This window comes from Cornus florida, unplaced genomic scaffold (genome assembly GCF_030987335.1).
Source record: "Cornus florida cultivar Cherokee Brave unplaced genomic scaffold, ASM3098733v1 CherokeeBrave_3.0.0_Hap2_Chr10, whole genome shotgun sequence".
Classification (NCBI taxonomy): domain Eukaryota; kingdom Viridiplantae; phylum Streptophyta; class Magnoliopsida; order Cornales; family Cornaceae; genus Cornus; species Cornus florida.
This window is the reverse complement of record NW_026775580.1, coordinates 87,670,757-87,691,257: the sequence shown is the minus strand read 5'-3', so window position 1 is coordinate 87,691,257 and position 20,501 is coordinate 87,670,757. Positions and strand designations below refer to the sequence as shown.

Below are 20,501 nucleotides of genomic sequence, written 5' to 3'. Positions count from 1 at the left end.
TACATAATGTTAAGTTGCTGTAGAATTTATATATATATACACAAACACATATACACAAAGAGAGAGAAAAGATGTAGATGTAGCTACACTAGTATTCCTAAGGGGAAAATTAGGTAGAATTTCAGCATAGCTACAATTGCTTTTGATTATGTTTCACATCCGTCAAATTATCCATTTTTTGTATGGTATGTATTGATTTTTTTTCCATTTGGGATTTTTATGGTATGTATTGATTTTTTCTTTTCGGATTTTAAAGTCTTCTCTCGCCACTATGAAAACTTAATTTCAGTTTTCTTATTGGTTTTACTAAATGATAGTTTATCAAATTTAAGGTGCAATCCTCATCTAAAAATCTCTAATGGACCAATTAGAACACATGAGGGGAGGTGCAATTGCTTATTTAAAAAGAGCTATGTTTCTGGATCACCTTACCGAGCATTAACTACTTGTATTCCACATTAATTGGGTTGCAGTTTGTCACAACTAATTATTAATTTGTATGGTGATACATATTTTGGGTCGAAGTTTGTCACATCTAATTATTAATTTGTATGGTGATACATATTTTGGGTAGAAGTTTGTCACATCTATTCATGTTTGCGTGTTTAGAAATTGACATTTCAGTTGTTGTCTTGTATCATTCACACAGTGTTTCCTCCTTATAATTCAATTTATTACATTTCAATCGTGCATGATTACGAACATTCTCTTTGTTATTATTATGAGAACGTACTGCAAATTTATACGTGGGCTCATTAAAGCATATTAATATCAGTCTATTAAAATAAATAGATTAAGAGGTTAATCAAATTTTAATTATTAATTTTAGTCCAACTCATTCACCAACAAACCGTCAAACTTGGACTAAATGTAAATTAATGCATGTCTTTGGACAAGTTGCAACCCGGCACTGATTTTGGGACCTACAATTCAATTCCAACTGTGGCTTTGTACTCTATATTCTAGAAGAGTTTTAATCAGTTTTTTTATTTGTGTCTTAATTTGTGACTTGGAACCAATTCTGACTGTTGCTAAAAAATTGTAATCGAAATAGTTGAGGCTTGAACCCAATTTGATTCTTAACTTTGTAACTGTTGAGATTTGGAATTGTACTGAATCATGAAAGACCGGTCCGGTTTAGTTCCGAATCACAATTATACTTATTATTATTATTTTTTCAATCTTTCAAAATAAAATAAAATTTCAATAACTCACTACTAATTATCAACATGGATTTGGTTTATCAAAACAAATACAAGTTTATATAACAATGGACAATAATAAACTTATCAACCAAGAAATATATTTGTAACCTAAAAGCAAATAAACTATTATTCATTTTTTTTTTTTTTAAATAAATATAAAATTTAGAAGTAAAATTATTTAGTTTACAGTTCGGTTCGATTTCGATGGACGAAGAATCGGAACTGAAATTGTAAACTAACAGTTTCTCATTTTGAAACCGGAATCGAACATTAAAATAACCGAACTGAAGTGACGGTCCTGTACGATTCCTACTAGTTCCACGGTTCGAGCAATTCTTTGTGCACCTATAATGGTGACCCTTATCAATCAAAGTTTCTCATTTATCTTGAAACTCTCCAATATTAGAGCCCTATCTTCCATCAGACGTGTGAGCTGCCTGATTCAACACTCTCAAGTGATACATTCTGAGTGATTTTTTGTGGTAAAAATTCACATTGCATTACATTTCAAGTTTTTCAAGTTTGGGATTTCCTAGTCACTTTTCAAGTTTGGGATTTTCATATTTTTTGATTGAATGTCTTCACAAATTCCCTTTTTTTTTTTCCTCAAATTTTCATCAATAACATTTCGAGTTTGTGAACTGATCTATTTCATAATTCACCATTTTAATTGGATGTATTTATCAATTTTTAAAAAAATTTCATCATCACATTTTGAATTTGTGAATCGCCCAACTCAGATTTCACCATTTTAATTCAATTGTACACAACTTGTACTTGAGATCTTCACCATTTTTTTTTTTTTTTTCACCCATCACATTTGAAGTTTTGTATTTTTTATTCAAACTAATCATATTAGGAGTTTTATTATTATTCTTTTTGTTTAGAATGTGTTAATTTAAAGGAGAGTTTTTGACGATTATTGTGAACTCGTGAGGTCGATTTCATGGTAACATTACTCTAGAAGAAACCTTTTATCCGTGACTTTAAAGCAATTTTAAAGCGACAATATGAATTTTAAATAGAGATTAACAAGAGATGATTTTGGCCTTCTCTGTTTTCAGGTAATTGACACTTTCTTACTTCTTTAATGGAACAAACGATTCTGTTAAAAGTCCAACCATATCCATATTGAATCAATCAATCTATTACTCGGTAGGATTTTAAACCGTGTGATACTAGCATTTTTCTATAAAGAAAATATTATAAAACTGAACTATATAACAGTCCTTTTCTTATACGTGTTAATAGCACTTCAATTGTTACTCAGTTACATTTTTTTTTTTTTTAAATTTTATATTAGAAGTAGAGTATTAATTTTTGAAGCGAAGAAAGATGCTCTAAATGTGACACTGTATGTCCTGAATAATACATTACATTGTTTATGCAACATAATGTATCTGTTACGTAACATACAATATAAAGTTATTGTGAAAACGATTCGATAGTTATCACAAAAGTGATTTATTACTGTTGATACGATCACTAGAACAAAGAATTTTGACGCTTTGCAGGTGAATGGGCAACTAATAGTATGAGCCTCTAAAGTGAAATTTATCCCACAAAAAAATCATATCACTTTATTGGATGGTGCACTTTTATTGAGCGGGCATTATTACATAGTCCCCTATTATTAGTCGCAGGCCAATCACGTGATTGGACATGTAAGTAATTGTGTTAAAAATGTGTAAGATTCATTCAATTTTTTGCTTACGTGTCCAATAGTATTTGGTCACGGAATAATTTGAAAATTTCTCGAACAGAGAAATTATTACATCGTCCTGGAATTATTGGTCCCAAGCCAATCATCATTGAACGCGTAAGCAATTATGTTGAAAATGTGTAAGTTTTATTCAGCTTTTTGTTTACGTGTCCAATAGCATGGTTCGGGACAAGCTAAAAATTTCTTGAACATTGTCTTGGTATGCTTGTGGAGATCGAAATTACTATACAGTCCCGAACCAATTATGTGTTGACACATAATCAAATATATCAGTTATATGTCACTCCTTGTTTGTACACCAAAAGAAGAGAATTAATTTCACATGTCATTTAGGTACCAAAAAATACTTCAACAAAAGGGGGCCCGAACTAGTTTCATTGGTCATTTATATGTACAAAAAAGTGCAACAAAAATTAAAGATTATACAAGATGTCAATACACATACATATATATATTTATACACATGTATATATAATATAATATACCAAAATGATTTTTTCCTTATTCGTGAGCAATAAATTCATTTGCACTATACACATGTGAATGATTATTAGATGTGATGATAATTATATATGATGCGAATAATTTTTTTATCACATAAGAGTAAGAAATCATTAACATTGTGTGTGTGTGTGTGTATATATATATATATATATATATATAAAAGTTTGAGCGTAAGATACATTCCTTTGCACTAAAAAAATCAAGGACTCCCGTATTACAGATGTTTACAACCACTTATTTCATTATTGCAATTGAATCTGAAACTCAACAGATTGAGATTGGCATGTGATGTTGTTGTATTGGTGAAAGATTATTTTGTTGCACCTAATTAGCCCCCCACTTGGTGTTTGACAGTAACCCAAAGTTGACACGTACACAGCCATTGTAGCTGTGGTCCTTTTAAGAGTCAAAACCATGAACAATAATGTAACATAGTCACCCTCAGCACTTTCCTTTCGTTATAAAGACAAATTCACTTAGCCAATTCTTTCTATGCCATTACAATGTCAAAATCATAATGAGCTTGATTTCTAGTTTTCAATCGATTGTCACTTCGAGTCAAAAGAGAATATTTCAGCATTAGTTCACAGAACTTATCAGCACGTCCGTTTAATCCTTTAACAATCCAAACAGATTATATAAGGTTTTACAATCTATCTTATAATCGAGAATCATCAGTTCTACTTGAAATATGTCTTTAGAAAAATAAGTAAGCATTATTTGACATAAAAGTGTGATTGTGTGAGTTAATAATTGCTTAAGCCGCTTTTTTATTTTTATTTTTAATTTTTTGAGTTGAGAAATAAAAATTCTCTTGCTTTTCTTAGTGTTCTAATATTGTCAGTAAAAGTATATTGCTTTGGTGTATGTGGCTATTTCTAACATTGAATTTATTGGTCCTACTACTAGATTAAAACACACGGCCGGCATTTCAGGTGGAAATCTTTGTTACATGGACTCTTCAAAAGTAGTGAAATACTCGTGTCGGACACATATCTCTCGGATGTAGATATGGGATATGTGTCCGACACTTTTGGTTGGACATGTGCTTAAAAACGCATATGCAATCATTCAATTACATTATATTATCACTTTAAAATGAGTTAAATGCCTATATTAAACATTATATTAAATAAAAACATTACTTTATACTAGAAAATAAAATAAAATAATTAATAAAATAAATATTTAGCCGTGTCTGTGTTTCATTTTATTTGAAGATTTGATACGACTGACGCATGGTTACATATTCGTGTCTAATACTCGTACCTGAGTTCATGTAACATAGGTAAAAATAATTGGAATGGCAATATGTTTATTTATTTATTTTTTTTTTTTGGTACGAAGCAAATGAAAGGGTGGACAGTTGTCGAGAAAGTTACGGTATCAATACAGAAAGTAGTTAGCTGGCGGGGATGGGTAATTTGTGCCGTGCTCTACCTTTATTGCTCGGATACAAGGAATATGAATGGCGGGTTTGGTTTACACTACCGTCATATATACATTGGATTGAAACATTAGAAAGAAAATTAAAATACCTTGACATATACTATAAGTTAGTTTTGAATTTGCTTTTCAAATTAGTTCTTGTTTCCATTTCCAAAAATTTTGGAAACAAAAATCATGAAACTACAACAAATAATTAATTAACGAAGAAAACCTAGAGTAATTGAAGAGGGCGGCAGTAGTGGTCCTGTTGAGCTGTGTTATTATACTGTCCAACTACCGCGACCGGCCTACCATGGTTGGATTTGACAAATATGCATTAATTAATTAGCCTACTGAGAAAAACAGCAACAGCAGAGTTTTCATTATTGCGATTAATAAGATCTCTTCATAAGAGAGTTGAACCTTCTGGAATTTTGTTTAACCATTTTTTTTTTTTTTTTTTTTTCAAGTAAACTAATTTTTAGCTACTTGCATCAACCTACACAGACCTAACATCACCAACCTGTATTACATAATTAAATGTAATAAAGATTGTTAGATTTGATTATTTTAATCAATCGAGGAAAATCACTGCTCCATTTGTAACAATTTTATATGTTTTGTACGCGAAATCCCCAAATTTTTAGCTACTTGTATCAACCTACATAGACCTAACATCACGAACCTGTATTACATAATTAAATGTAATAAAGATTGTTAGATTTGATTATTTTAATCAATCGAGGAAAATCTCTGCTCCATTTATAATAATTTTATATGTTTTGTAAGTGAAATCTCCAAAATTTTACCTACTTGCATCAGACCTAACATCTATTACATAATTAAATGTAATAAAGATTGTTAGATTTGATTATTTTAATCAATCGAGGAAAATCACTGCTCCATTTATAACAATTTTATATGTTTTGTACGCGAAATCTCCAAATCAAGAAATCAAAATTAATCGAAATTAAGTTGACGGTTTGCACCAATTGAAAGGGACCCATCACATTGTTTACAGGTTAAGAAGGAAATAGCATTGAACCTGTTGAGTTTGTGCTTTAGTTGCTGTAAGCAGTTCAAGAAGTTGTTGGCATGATCATAAAGGATGCTAGTAAGTTCATAAGTCAAACGAATCCCACGATACTAATATGAATGGGGTGACTAACATAATCATACTAAGAAGCATGCCACTTTATTGGGCCACCTAATAAAGTCACAATACATCATCTTGTTATCAATACTTTTTTAGAAGTCGGACCAACTTTAATAAATTGATACATTTTTATTGAATGGACATTTAAGTGACATGATAAAGTGGGCGTTCCTAATATCCCCTCCGCCATCCCTCAATCACATTAATATTGTCCCATTATATATCATTTTCGGTGTGCGTTTACATTATCACATGTGAGGGATACAATAAATTGGCATGGGGAAGGGTGAGGAAACAATAAATGACGGGACGATAGGGTTGGTTATATAAAGGAACAGCCTCATTTCAATATGTATTCAACTTGTTGTCTAGAGATTTCAATTCAGATATTCAATTAATTGCCATTGATACAAAAATGCCAGGTCTTAGAAACCTCAAGTGTATTCGTGACACTGCCAAAGAAGGAGGATGGACTGGTCACGACGCCCTGGAAGAACAGCCATTGAGTCCCATGGCTCGTTTGTTTCACGAACCAGGTTCAAACGTCTATATCATATCTATGTTGGGCTCAACAACCAAAATCTATCCTGATGTTGTGAAAGCAAATTTGGAGCATACTCTCCTCATGCACCCTCGTTTCTCTAGCTTGCAGGTAATTAAGAAAACATGTCCTCAATTGGGCATGCACAGGAAACAGATATACACCCATTATAATTTTTTAAAGTGTGTGTCATGTGTGAGGGTGAGTGAGTATTTTTCCTAAAAAAATAAATTATTTTTCCACTTTATCCTTATTCCAATGTTTCCCACTAGATCAGTTCCTTTCCTCTTGATCTCTCTCTAACATATTGTGACTAAAACAAGATATATATATATAATGGAGTATAATATATATATGCATCACAGGTTGTGGACAACGAAAATGGTGTAGATATATATAATGGAGTATAATATATATATGCATCACAGCTAGCAGGTAATTAAGAAAACATGTCCTCAATTGGGCATGCACATGAAACAGATATATAAACACATGCATCCATCTATAAATTACTGCCCATTATAATTTTTTTAAGTGTGTGTGTACGTGTGAGTTTTTTTCCTAACAAAGAAATTATTTTTCAACTGCCTTTCACTTACTCCTTATTCCAATGTTTCCCACTAGATCTGTATTCCTTTCCTCTTGATCTCTCTCAAACATATTGTGACTAAAACAAGGTATATATATGCATCACAGGTTGTGGACAAAGAAAATGGTGGAGAGATGAAATGGGTTCCAGTAAAGGTGAACTTGGACAACCATGTGATAGTCCCAGAGCTGAACCCAAACATGGGCCCACCAGACAAGATTGTTGAGGACTACATCTCCAACCTCAGCAAAACCACCATTCCGAAATCCAGACCTCTTTGGGACCTCCACCTCCTGAACATCAAGACCTCGGACGCCGAGGCCTTGGGTGTCTTCCGCATCCACCACTCCATTGGCGATGGCATGTCTTTGATGTCTCTTCTACTCGCCTGCTGTGTCAAGGCTTCCAACCCTCAGGCTTTGCCGACCATCCCTGTGATGAAGTCGTCAACTTCAAACAATTCAAGAGGGTTTTGGTCGGTGATTCAGCTGGTTTGGAACACCATCGTTGGTGTTTTGATGTTTGTTGCGACTGCATTGTTCTTGAAGGACACCAAAACGCCTCTGAAAGGTTCTCGGGGCGTTGAGAACAATCCTCGCCGTTTCATTCACCGGACAGTTGGTCTTGAAGATGTTAAGTTGATAAAGAATGCCATGAACATTGTAAGTTTTTATTTATTCATGAAAAATTATATTTGCTGTAACAGACAAACTTTTGCAATACTCACAGCCTCTTGTGAGTTGATGATGATGAGTCTTTTTTTTTTATTTTTATGAATGCTGCTATTGTGGCTTGGGCAACAAAAAGCAGTGCTCTTAATTTATTGGGTTGATTTTGCTAACACCCCTTAAGGCCAACTATCACATTAAATCATCATTGGAAAATAATTATCATTCGCATTATAAATGTAGTTTTCAAAATGTGTTAGATACCTTTTTGTGTGTAAAATGACATTGTTACCATTCTAACTATTTATTGACTTAAAAAAAGGTTGAAATGACTTAAATACCCTTTCTCTTTAATTATATAAATTTAAAATTATTCTTTATATATATATATATATATATATATATATATATATATATATATCTCATTTTTAAAACCAACCAAATTATAATTATTTTTTAAATTTTTCTTTATATATATATATATTTCTCATCATGTATACCAAATTATATTTCTGGAGAAAATACTGAGATGGAGAGATTTTGGGGGTGACAGAGTGATAAATGAGGGCAATTTGATTATTTCGTACTTTTGATATTTTAGATTGAAATAGATTAAAAAAAAATAGGGATAAAATTGTCATTTTACAGCTTTTTAACGGAAAAGAAAATATAGGTATGAGTGATAGTTAATTTCAAAAGATATTTAAGGGTAATATTTGACCAAACTTAAGAGAGTGCGAGTGAAATTAATCCTAATTTATTTATAATATTTAGCATGTTCAAATTCAAATTTACATTTTCTGACATGTTTGATCAATTATTTACATCTTCTAGAAGAGCTTATTTAGTTGCATGTACATTTACTTATGAATTTTCAGACGATCAACGATGTAGTGGTTGGAGTCACACAAGCTGCTTTGTCTCGATATCTAAACAGGAAATATGGTAAGTTTTCGCACATGTGTGATTCAAGTTTTTTGAAAATAATTCTCAAGAATCCAAAAAAATAAAAAAATATTTTTAAAAAACTGTCAAGACATTTACTTTTTTTTACATGAAAATTAACAACACAATTTTCTATAAAAACTGAAGTAATCAAGCCCTATTTTTTTTCTTTCTTTTTTTAAATTTTTTTGGCATTTCACTCCTCTCATGAGCATATATACACACACACACACACTGACACACTTACACACTTACACACTAACGTATACACACCCTTCCAAATGGTTGTGTTTGCAGTTAGTGAAAGTCGAACGTAAAACTTGGCACTTCATATTTTTGTAAGACATCAAAGCCTAGTAATCTTGAATATACATATACATATATATATATATATATATATATTTCGTAGGTTATGAGTCGCACAAACTGAATGCTTAAAATTGTTAGTTTATAGTGCTTATGTTATGTTGTATGCTTTAAATGATCAGGTGCCGAGGAATAAAAACACACACAACCCTACCAATGATATAGACACACACGAAAATACGAAATTCCATTCAACTGCATTTTACTCTACTTAATTAGTTGTTGTACTTATGCCACACACTATAACCCATGGATCATAACCGTACTATGTAACATCGTATTCCTAATCAATATTTTTTATTTATTTATTTTTATTTTTAAATTTGACAGGTGAGATTAGGAAGGAAAAGGGAGCAACAGAGAAGAAAAATTATCTTCCAAACAACATTCGTCTTAGAGCAACCTTTTTCATCAACATAAGACCATCAGTAGGGATTCATGTGAGTGCTAGTCCGACAAATATATATATATATATATATATATATATATAGTTAGACCTTTTACCAAGGAAATTCGGTACAGGAGTCCTGAATTCATACCAAATACAATACCTAAATGGGTTGGTCAGTTGAGACTGATAGAGAGAGACTGATACTTGGTGATCTGGTCTAATTCAGAATTTCTGATAATAATAATAATAAAAAAAAAAGATTTTCGAGTGTGCACAATTTTATACAGTAGGATTTCTTTTTCTTTTCTTTCTTTTTTTTAAAAAAAAAATTTACCCTTTAGTTATTATATACATTATGGTTGTCACCAACTCTATGATATATTTGCATTGCAATTATAATTTAATTAATTTGCAAGACTCAAGAATTTGCATGAATGCAGGCTCTGTTTGATATGATGAAAAAGGGAACTAAGGTGAGATGGGGCAACAAGATCGGTTATGTCCTCCTTCCCTTCACCATTGCATTGCGGGATGACCCATTAGATTATGTTCGTGAAGCAAAAAGTGTTATTGATCAAAAGAAAGCTTCATTTGAATCTGTATGCACATACATAATTACTAAGCTAATTATCAAGTTCTTTGGCATTAAGGTACGTTTGGTTGAAATTAATGCTTGCTATATCATTTTAAAAATATATATATTTCAATTTCAATCCTATATATCTATATACCACACACACACACAAAATTGTTAAGTTCTTATAAATTCACTTTCTTCTTGTCCTTTTTGTTTTTTCAGGCTGCAGGTGTTCTCAATTACAAAGTTTTTTCCAACACAACATTATGGTTCTCCAACGTACCTGGACCCCAAGAAGAAATTGCATTTTGTGGGCATTCAATGGCCTACGTTGCTCCCAGTTGTTTTGGCCAACCCAATGTAAGTTGTGCTTTTTAATCAACTTTTTCTGTCTAATACGTACTCCATACAGCATCAAATTCAGTTATATATATATATAATTTCATAATTGAGTTACATCACAAATTCATTTCTAAGTGTTTTCAAATGTACGTGGGTTGCAGGCATTGATGATTCATGTGGTGAGTTATATAGACAAATTGACCTTTATGATATCAGCTGATGAAGGAACAATTCCGGATCCACAACAGCTGTGTGATGATCTTGAACACTCCCTCAACCTCATCAAATCGGCTGTCTTAGCTAAAGATCGATCAGTACTGCATCAAGAATGAATGACTAGCAAGATCATAAATGTGTATGCATGTACCATGTGCACGTATGCACACATCCAACACACAATTCGTTGCGTGTCGACGATCTACCTGCAGGCAGCAATACATGCATGCATGCATGACTCGCATAATATATATTCGATCGTTTACATGTTACATGTAATATTAATGAGAGTAGCATATAGACGTTTTATGCACAATAACATTTCATTTTCAATCTTAGAGTTACAATTTTCTAATAGGAGCTGTGCACCGGTTGTAGAGGATGATGTTATACGATGTAAAACCATGCATGTATAATCATTAAATAATTTTAAACTATTTTACATGTACTTTAATTAAAAGTTTTTGCACAAGCTTAATTGAATCTTACAAGTATAATATGGAGCTCCTATATATAAATATTTCACTCCCATGTCCTAATCGATCAACTGAGTAACATATGTATATATATATCTTTAAAAACGTGAATGCGAATGCATGGGTATATTTCACACCTTGTAAGCCCATACTGGGCTGGGCTTCAGTTATGGGTCGTGGTATGCCTTAGTTCATTGGATAACTTAAGTTGATTTGGTTTGCGCTTAGGGATGGCAACGGGGGTGGGTTTGGGTGGGTGTACCCTCCCTCGCCCCCGTCCTCGCCCAACACTGTAAAAAGGAGAGAACTTTCCACCTCATTCCCATAGCCTTTTAACATTTTTACCCCCACAGGTACTTGCCCCGCCCCGTTTAAGATCATAATTTATTAATTGTTGAAATAGATTTGTCTTCTTTTTTTTCCCCTCATCTTCAATTCTTCACCATTGCAACTTTCCTTTTAATCAAATTCATTTGCTACTTTAATATTGCTATAAATGGTACTTAATATATAGTGGTAAATATATATACTATTGAAATAAAAGTATTTAAGTAATTTGCCTATCTAAACGGGGCGGAGCAGTGCGGGGCGACCTCTACCCGCCCCCACACCAAACCTGCCCAGTTTTTTATTACATGAAACCATCCCTGCCCGCCCATATAAGTAAAACGGTCCCTCAAAACCACCAAAAAAGGGGGCGGGGCGGGTAACCGCGGGGGCGGATCAAATTGCCATCCTTTGTTAAACTTGAGTCGTTGAGATTTCTAATCCGAAGCATATTCTAATCTAAATTGAGCAAAAAGTTTTAGAAGAAGGCCACGTGTCACGCTATTGGGAAGGAAGGTCAACAATCTCTATATTCTGTTGAGAAATACTTTGCTAGGTGGAGCAAATGCAAAGACGGAATGGAAGTCTGTTTCAAGATCCATTAGAATAAATAATCAAGAACAACAAGAGAAGGAAGAAGTTTTGACAATTGTAAAAGCACCAGCCTTTATCCCAAAAGTAAGGAGAGTTCAATTTGGTGATTCGAAAATAGATTCCAAGTCTAATTATTTGAACTTCGAATTTGCTAAGAATAGATGAGTATAGTGGTGCGACGAAGAACAACAAGAAGAAGAATGATAAATTTGAGAAAATGTGGAGATTGTTAGGGTGTTTCTCAATTTCATCATAGTGTTTTATTTGAGGTGGAGAAATCTTTAGTTAAGGTAGAACAGATCCTGTTGTTCGAGGTGGAGCACATACGTGAAGATATATTTTGATCACGTGTTGATTACGTGAAGAATTGGAGTGTTCAAAGTTGCGGATTTTGGCTTATCTTTAGCTACTGACAAAGTTAAACCGGTTCAAGTAGGGCTGAACCGGTTCAACATGAGCGTGTAGTTTTCTGGCTTATGCTACTACTAAAGTTAAATCGGTTCAAATGGGGCAATGAGACAGTGAGTTTTTGGAAGCTGCGAAAAATAGTTTCCTAATTGGTTTTGGAAGCCAAAAACTTTGGAAATAAATGAAAGATTTGGTGAAGAAGTTGTACATCTGTTTTAGAGTTGGATATTGATAGGGTAACTCTTTGTAGGCAAGTTAATCCTTGTCCAACAAGTTTTTGAGTTTGAAGACTCTATAAATAGATATGGGTATGAGAGAGAAAATTATAGAGAGAAAAAGATAGTTGAGATTGTGAGAGAGAATAATGTGTAATTAAGTTTTTGAAATAAAGTTAGTCGTTCTCTGCCTGTGGACTAGGCAATTTGCCAAATCAAGTAAATCTCGTTTTTTGCTTGTGTGAGATTTTTTATCTATTATATTTGTCAATTGTGTGTGTGAAACCCAAACAATTTTATATTTTTTATTCAAACTAATAATATTTGGATTATTCTTTTTGTTTAGAATGTGTTAATTTAAAGGAGAGTTTGTGACAATTGTTGTGAACTAGTGTTTTCATGATAATATTACTCTACATGAAACCTTTTACCCTTGACTTTAAAGCAATTTTAGAGCGGCAATATGAATTTTTAATAGAGATTAACAAGAGATAATTTTGGCCTTCTCTGGTTTTAGGTAATCGACACTTTCTTACTTCTTTAATGGAACAAACGATTATGTTAGAAGTCCAACCATATTGGATCAATCAATCTATTACTCGATAGGATTTTAAACCGTGTGATACTAGCATTTTTCTATAAAGAAAAGATTATAAAACCGAACTATATAGAAGTCATTTTCTTATAGCACTTCTATTGTTTTACTCAGTTACATTTTTCTTTCTCAGTATTATTAATGTTTGAAGGAAAGAAAGATGCTCTGAATGTGACATTGTATCTCCTAAATCGGTAACACATTACATTGTTTATGCAACATAATACCTTTGTTATGTAACATACAATATAAAATTATTGTAAAAATGATTTGATAGTTGTCACATAAGCAATTTAAAACCATTGATACGATCACAAGATCAAAGAATTTTGATGGTTGCAAGTGAATGGGTAGCTAATAGTATGAGCCTCCAAAGTGAAAATTATCTCACAAAAAAACATTCATATCACTTTATTGGATCTTTTATTGGGTGGACATTGTTACATGGTCTCAAATTATTAGTTTCGGGCCAATCACTATTGGACATGTAAATAATTGTGTTGAAAATGTGTAAGATTTATTCAGTTTTTTGCTTATGTGCCCAGTAGTAATTGGTCACTTTATCGAACAGAAAAATTATTACATCGTCTTGAAATTATTGGTCCCAAGTCAATCATCATTCAACACGTAAGCAATTATGTCAAAAATGTGCAAGTTCTATATATTCAGTTATTTGTTTACGTGTCCAATAGTATGGTCCGGACAATATAAAAATTTCTTGAACATTACGCCGTGATATGCTTGAGGAGATCGAAATTATTATATAGTCTCAAACCAACTACGTGTTGACACATAAACAAATATATCTGTTTTTTGTCACTTCTTGTTTGTACGCCAAAAGAAGAGAACTAGCTTCACTGTCGTTTAGGTACCAAAAAATGCTTTAACAAAAGAGGCCCGAACTAGTTTCATTAGTCATTATATGTTTAAAAAAAGTGCAACAAAAACTAATGGTCATACAAGATGTAATACCCCTAGTTTTCAAAAGAATAAAAAAGGAATTTAATTATTTATTTTATTACATTTTATTTAATTATGTGATTATGTGCTTATGTGGCTAGGTGTTTATGTGGCTACATGATTATATGTTTATTGTCTTAATTGCTTATGTGATTTATTTGAATTAATTAGGTACTTGTGTAGTTAATTAATTGGGTGTTTTACTTGCTAAATTGATGTGTGGTTTAATTGTAGTTATTTATTTGGATTAAATCATTTAATTGTTTTATGTTGTATTTTATTTTAAATAAGTTGGATAAAGGAGTTGGATATAAATAGTAATAATGGACCAACCCAATGGGTCACATGGACTACTTGGATAGGAGTTGGTTGGTGTAATACCCCTAATTTTAAAAGGCTATTCCTGGAATTTAATTTATGGTTTATTTGCATTTTATTTGCTTATTTGCGTAATAGTTTTATTTAAGTACGGTTTATTTGTTTAATTAGTCATGTTACTTAATTAATTGCTTAATGGTTTATTTGTTTAATTAGTCATGTTACTTAAATTGTTTTTGGTAACTGTTTATTTAATTATTTATTTATTTATTTATTTGTGTTTATTTAATTGTTTAATCAATTTTATTTAATGGAAATTTAAATTTAAGGGAATTTAGTTTTCTGTTCTCTACGTGAATTTAGGGTTGCAATTCACATGGGTGGCCGACGTAGGTATATATCTTAGGTTGGTTTATGGGCCGAGATGGGCTCTGGCTTTAAGGTTACAAGGATTAGGGTTCAGACTTAAGCTTATAAATATATTACGTGCAGTAAGCTTAGGGTTGGGATTCATAGCAGTTAACTCGGAGATGTGAATTGAATTCTGTGAAAGACACAGAAATTGTGAGGGACAGAGGGAGAACAGAGGAAGATAGGAGGTGTCTTTGGGTTGAACCAAGTTACTGGGGAAGCAGACTTGCAATTTAGGACACAAACATATCACCACAGAAGCTGAGAATTTAGAGTTTCAAGTCTGAAACTCAAAGGCAAGTTCTTTTCCTTCTTTTTTCCTTTGCTTGTGTTCTGTGCACCTAGGTGGTCTCTAGGATTTAATTAAGAATTAACTGAGTTTCTTATGTATATTTGATGGTATATCAATGTTCTGTATGTGTGAAAATTAATTCAGTTACAGTTTGTGCGTGTCTGTGATTTATTTGTTTCTTGAAGCATGAAAAAAATCTGATGAATCTGTAGCCTCTGTTTTTGTATTTAACTATTATAAACACATCTTAGGAATGATACTGGACTTAGATGGAACTCTTAGGATCAATTTAAAACCAACTAGACAGGTTGTGAATGGCCGGAAACACTGTAGAAAGTTGTAGGAGCAACAAAGGTTGAAGGAGGCTCGAGGAGGAGGAGAGAGACGGCTCTGGAATACAAAGAGCTGCCTCCCCCATCAAAGAGCCGGCTCTAGGAGAGGTAGAGCCAGCTCTACCCTCCTAGGAGGCGGCTCCAGGTGTAGTTAGAGCCTGCTCCAAAATCTGGAGAAGGCTCTTTCTCACTTATAGTTTCAGAACTTGTTTTTTTGATAAATTTTGAGACTGTAGGAATTGGGGACTGTTTGGACTGAGTTTGGGACTTCACTGTATGACTAAAAAGTTAGTTCTAGGTATTATTAAGACCTTTAAAGGGCTAAAAGCTTATGTTTAATCAATGGGACAAACGGTATAAAAATTACTAATTTTCTATGCGGTTAACGGAGGAACGATGGATTAATTGCCTAACTAAATTTTGGCAATGTAGTGGGATGTAGGATGGTTATAAAAACCTACTAGAATGCATGATAGGATCCTCTATATATTAATTATTGAATCTGTACATGCTTTGGGATCTAAATCGTTGAAACAATAAACTTTTCTACTTTACATAGATTACTGTAGATTTTCAATTGCTAGTATAATAAAACCATTTATGAAAGTATTTGGATACTAGTTGGGACTGTAAATTACTCAGTTATGATTATTATATTGTAATTTGTATGGATATGGAGGATTGTATGCACCGGTATGGGATGGTGGCATACTGGGGACGGTTTTTGTGATACCCCTCGATTCTAGAGCCACGGAATATCAAATAATTAATATTTTAAAAGCGAACACAGATGACAAAATAAATTTAATAAATAAAGTTTAAGCTGGAAGAAACTAAAAGTAAAATCCTTTATAATTAAATACTTAGAATCTGATAATCCAAAACTCCATCAGTTTAACAACTCGGTAATCCATCTCTAGTGGACCCCTAATAAAAATCCCAGACTGAAATGAAAGTAAAAACTGAAAATAAAATCCAAATATAATATTTGGAAGGAAGTCCTACGTCGTCAGTAGAATGGAAGATCGTCCCTGCTCCGCACGAACAAGCTCTAGACTGGAAATGTCCGATACCTGAAAAATGATGAGTGGGTCAGGCCCATATGCAAGTTCTATACTACTACTACCCAAGCAGAGACCCAATACGCATGTACATCCTAACCAATCCAACAATAGCTAATAGTCCGTAGATAAATATATATATAATCACACTACAGGACTCTCACTGGACTACAGGCCCGTCTCAACCTGATTAGTAGGCACCATGCGAAAGCGCACCCAAAGGTGGGCATGACTACCTAGTCCTAGCAGGGTACACATCCAACCATCATAACCAGCTATGCATCCCAATGCATATACGCTCCCTAACCAACGACTCTGAGACTCAGGCTCATATCGTGGCATCATAAAAATATATTTAAATTCCATTCCAAACCAAAGTGTCACTCAATTATTTATTGATCTGACACAGAAGACAGGTAGGACTTAACTTTTGTAGTTAATCCATCCCTTATTCCAGAGTAGGTAGGACTTAGCATTTTTAAGCTAATCCCCCTAGTATGTCACCGTCCCATACCGGTGCATACAAAAACATCCATCCAGAATTGATAATATATATATGACAGCATAACATATCAATATCAACATACCCAACCATAAACATAACAAGAATGTTTAACTAGCATGCTTGTTCAATACATCCAGTACCTGATTCTCTAACGAATTTTAAATGCAGAGAATAAATATAACCATCCTGTAACTCACAATAAGCATAATAATAACATTAATAGTATCTACATGCTTACTTGTAATTACTCCACAACATCCCACAAGTTGACATAAATAATTGTTTTGGTAACCATCAACTAGTTCCTTATTAAGTATTAACTGAATTTATATTAGCTAATAGGCTTAATCCCATACCCTTGTTATATGATTTACTTATCAAACTCCTAATTCAAATGCTAAATTAAAATTAAACAACTTGAATCATCCGCACAAGGCAACCATGTAAATTTTCTTAACAGTTTCATAACATCCCTTCTACTAACCTTATATGGTATAATATGTATTTCCATGCCTTCTGAAGTTTTAGTAGAATTTAAACATCACTGAGAACCTCTAATTAAACTCTCAGTTGCCCCTGGAAACCCATTAACCCAAGCACAGTAACTAGTAGTCTCGCAGAAAACCAAAAAAAATGAAAACCCACAAAGGAGCCGGCTCCACCTAAAGTGGAGCCGCCTCCACTACCAAGTAAAGCCTGCTCCACTTTTTAATTGAGCCTGCTCTACTTGAAATAGAGCAGGCTCCTTCCCCTGTGCGTCGTTTTTCCAATTCCGGCGGTGTCCGGCTGTGTTGATCCTCCAAACCAAATTTCTTGCTGATTAAAATTAAGTCCTTGGGTGTTCAAAAGTTAATTAACTTCCTTGATTAATAATCACATTCAGTGGGAACAAGAATTAAACAAAATAATTTAAAAACGATTAACATGCACCTAAAAGAAAACATACTGTTTAACTTTTTCTCCAACTCCGGCAACTTTGTTCCTCTAACCCAAGTTTCTTGTTGATTTAAAACTAAGTCCTAGGGTATTCCACAGTTATTTAAATTCATCATTCATTAATTGAATTCAATTGGAACAAGAGTTACACAAAACAGCTCCTAAGTGGATTAAAATCCATACAAGAACACACACTGTTTCAGTTATCTAGCCCTGCGTCCCAGATTAATTTTAAGAGTTCCCATTATGTTTTAGAACTATTAAAATTCTTAATCCATCAATTGACATCATTAAAATCATGAATTAAGAAAAACAAAACAGTAAAACAACACACTGTAAAACAAACAATTTAACAGATCATAAACATATGTTTATTAAACAATGCAAGCATGCGAACCAGATTTGTTTTAATCCTTATTTCATCCTGAGATTGTGTTAGGGATGCAAAGAACACAGGTCAAAGAGGTAGAGCTAGTTATAAAACTTGCCTGTGAGACTCGGTTCAGAAATCTCAACGTCTTTCTTCTAAGTTTTCCCAGCGCCCCTTTGGTTTTCCTCCTCTCTGTTTCTTCTGTCTCCACAACGTGGTTAGGGTTCTAAACCCTTGACCGCCTTATACAGATATATTTATAGGTTTATAAGTTTACACAAAACCCTACTTTAATTTAAACCCTAAACTAAATCCTTAGTCTGCCCATATGAAACCTAATTAATGCTTAATTATGTCGGCTACATACGTGACTTCTAAAACCAAAACCCTAATTAATCCTACTAACGTAAAAACTCATTTACTTAATTAAATCATTTAATAATTAATTCTATTTAAAGAAAACAATTGCATCAAATAATTAAACCTAATCAATAAACAATTAGAGAATTAAATAGAATAAATAAATTACAACACTTAAACAAGTCACAAAATTCAAATAATTAATTAAATCCAATGAAACAATTAAACCAACAAATTCACAACTAAACACATAAAACAATTAATACAATAAAATGAGCAATTAAACAGATAAAAACAAATAAACAGGCAATTAAAACAATTAACTTAATAAAAACGTAATTAAATACAATAATTAAATTCCAGAACTGTCCTTTTAAAATTAGGGGTATTACAGTTTAGCTCAAAACGCTAAGACATAACCTACCGGATGGAAAGTATGGATTGTAAAATATGGAATCCATTAATGTGTTGAGTTGAATCAACTGACCAGGTTGAATGACTCCTTGGATTAATTGGTTGTGGAGTCACTTCAACTGAATAAGTTGAGTGCTTATCTAGACGGTATTTTGTATGTCTCCTCATTGAATAAGTGAATGACATACTATGGTTTCGGATGGACTTTAGATATATGATTATGATACCACGATATAAGCGTGAGTCTCAGAGTCGTTGGTTAGGGTGCGTATATGCAGTGGATGCGTAACTGGATTTAGTAGGTAGGTGTACCATGTTAGGTCTAGGTACTCATGCCCACCTTTGGGTGCGTTTTCGCATGTTGCCTTCTATTCAGGTTGAGACCTCTACTATAGTCCAGTGAATGTCCTTAGTGTGGATATATATGTATATTTATGGATTACGTAGTTATGTTGAGGGTATTTAGGGTGTATCTGCGTATTGGGCACTGTATGGATTACAATTGGAATAGGACTTACATGTAGGCCTGACCCACTTCTTTATTATTCTTTTCAGGTAACAGACGGTTCCAGTCTTAAGCTTGATCGTGCTAAGCAGGGACTCTCATTCATTCTACCGACGATGTAGGATTTCACTTCATGATTTAGTTTTGGAATATCTATACTTTCAGTTTTTCAGTTTCAGTTGGAGTTTTTATTTCGGGGTCCACTAGTTGGATTCCCAAGTTGTAACCTTGGAGATTTTTGATCTGGATTATTGAATCTTTATTACTTGAGGATTTTATTTTAGTTTCTATCAACTTAAACTTCATTTCTTATTTCGGTTTGTATTCTGTGTTCATTATAAAATATTAATTGTTTGATATCCCTCGGGTTTGGGCCTGGGCCTAATCAACCCTTGTCTCGGATCCGAGGGGTATCAAAGTTGGGTACGAATGTTTACCCATTGATGGATGTACATATATATATGGGTATATATGTATATAAGGATTTTATATTAATTAGTATTATAAAAAGTTAATAGTAATTTAACTATAGTCAGATATATATTATATATATAGTTAGAAGGTTATATGGTGTGTATATATATATATATATATATATATATATATATATATATAATTATTTTTATTTTCCTTTTTGCTGATATTTTTCCTTAAAGTAGACTTAGGGTATGATTTGGATTAGGGTTATATTGGATTACTATATATATAATAGTATAGGTCTGTGGGAGGCTAGGTTTTCATATACGTGATATATTTTATACTTGGAGGCAG

General features: G+C 32.9%; 1 protein-coding gene across 1 annotated transcript; it reads left to right on the top strand.

Annotated features, from left to right (window-relative positions):
- Window positions 1–6,381: 6,381 nt before the first annotated feature.
- Window positions 6,382–11,123, top strand: LOC132279799 (wax ester synthase/diacylglycerol acyltransferase 11-like). Its single transcript, XM_059781841.1, has 7 exons — window positions 6,382–6,668; window positions 7,254–7,808; window positions 8,693–8,759; window positions 9,456–9,565; window positions 9,957–10,166; window positions 10,316–10,453; window positions 10,597–11,123. The coding sequence occupies exons 1-7, from the start codon at window positions 6,432–6,434 to the stop codon at window positions 10,765–10,767; spliced, it is 1,488 nt and encodes a 495-aa protein (XP_059637824.1). The 5' UTR covers window positions 6,382–6,431; the 3' UTR covers window positions 10,768–11,123.
- The last annotated feature ends 9,378 nt before the right edge of the window (window positions 11,124–20,501 follow it).

Excerpts from the sequence above, each read along its gene's own strand:
- LOC132279799 (XM_059781841.1), top strand. The coding sequence starts at position 6,432 with ATGCCAGGTCTTAGAAACCTCAAGTGTATTCGTGACACTGCCAAAGAA. Across the intron at positions 10,167-10,315 it reads TCAAGTTCTTTGGCATTAAG|GCTGCAGGTGTTCTCAATTA; the intron begins GTACGTTTGGTT and ends TTGTTTTTTCAG. Across the intron at positions 10,454-10,596 it reads GTTGTTTTGGCCAACCCAAT|GCATTGATGATTCATGTGGT; the intron begins GTAAGTTGTGCT and ends CGTGGGTTGCAG.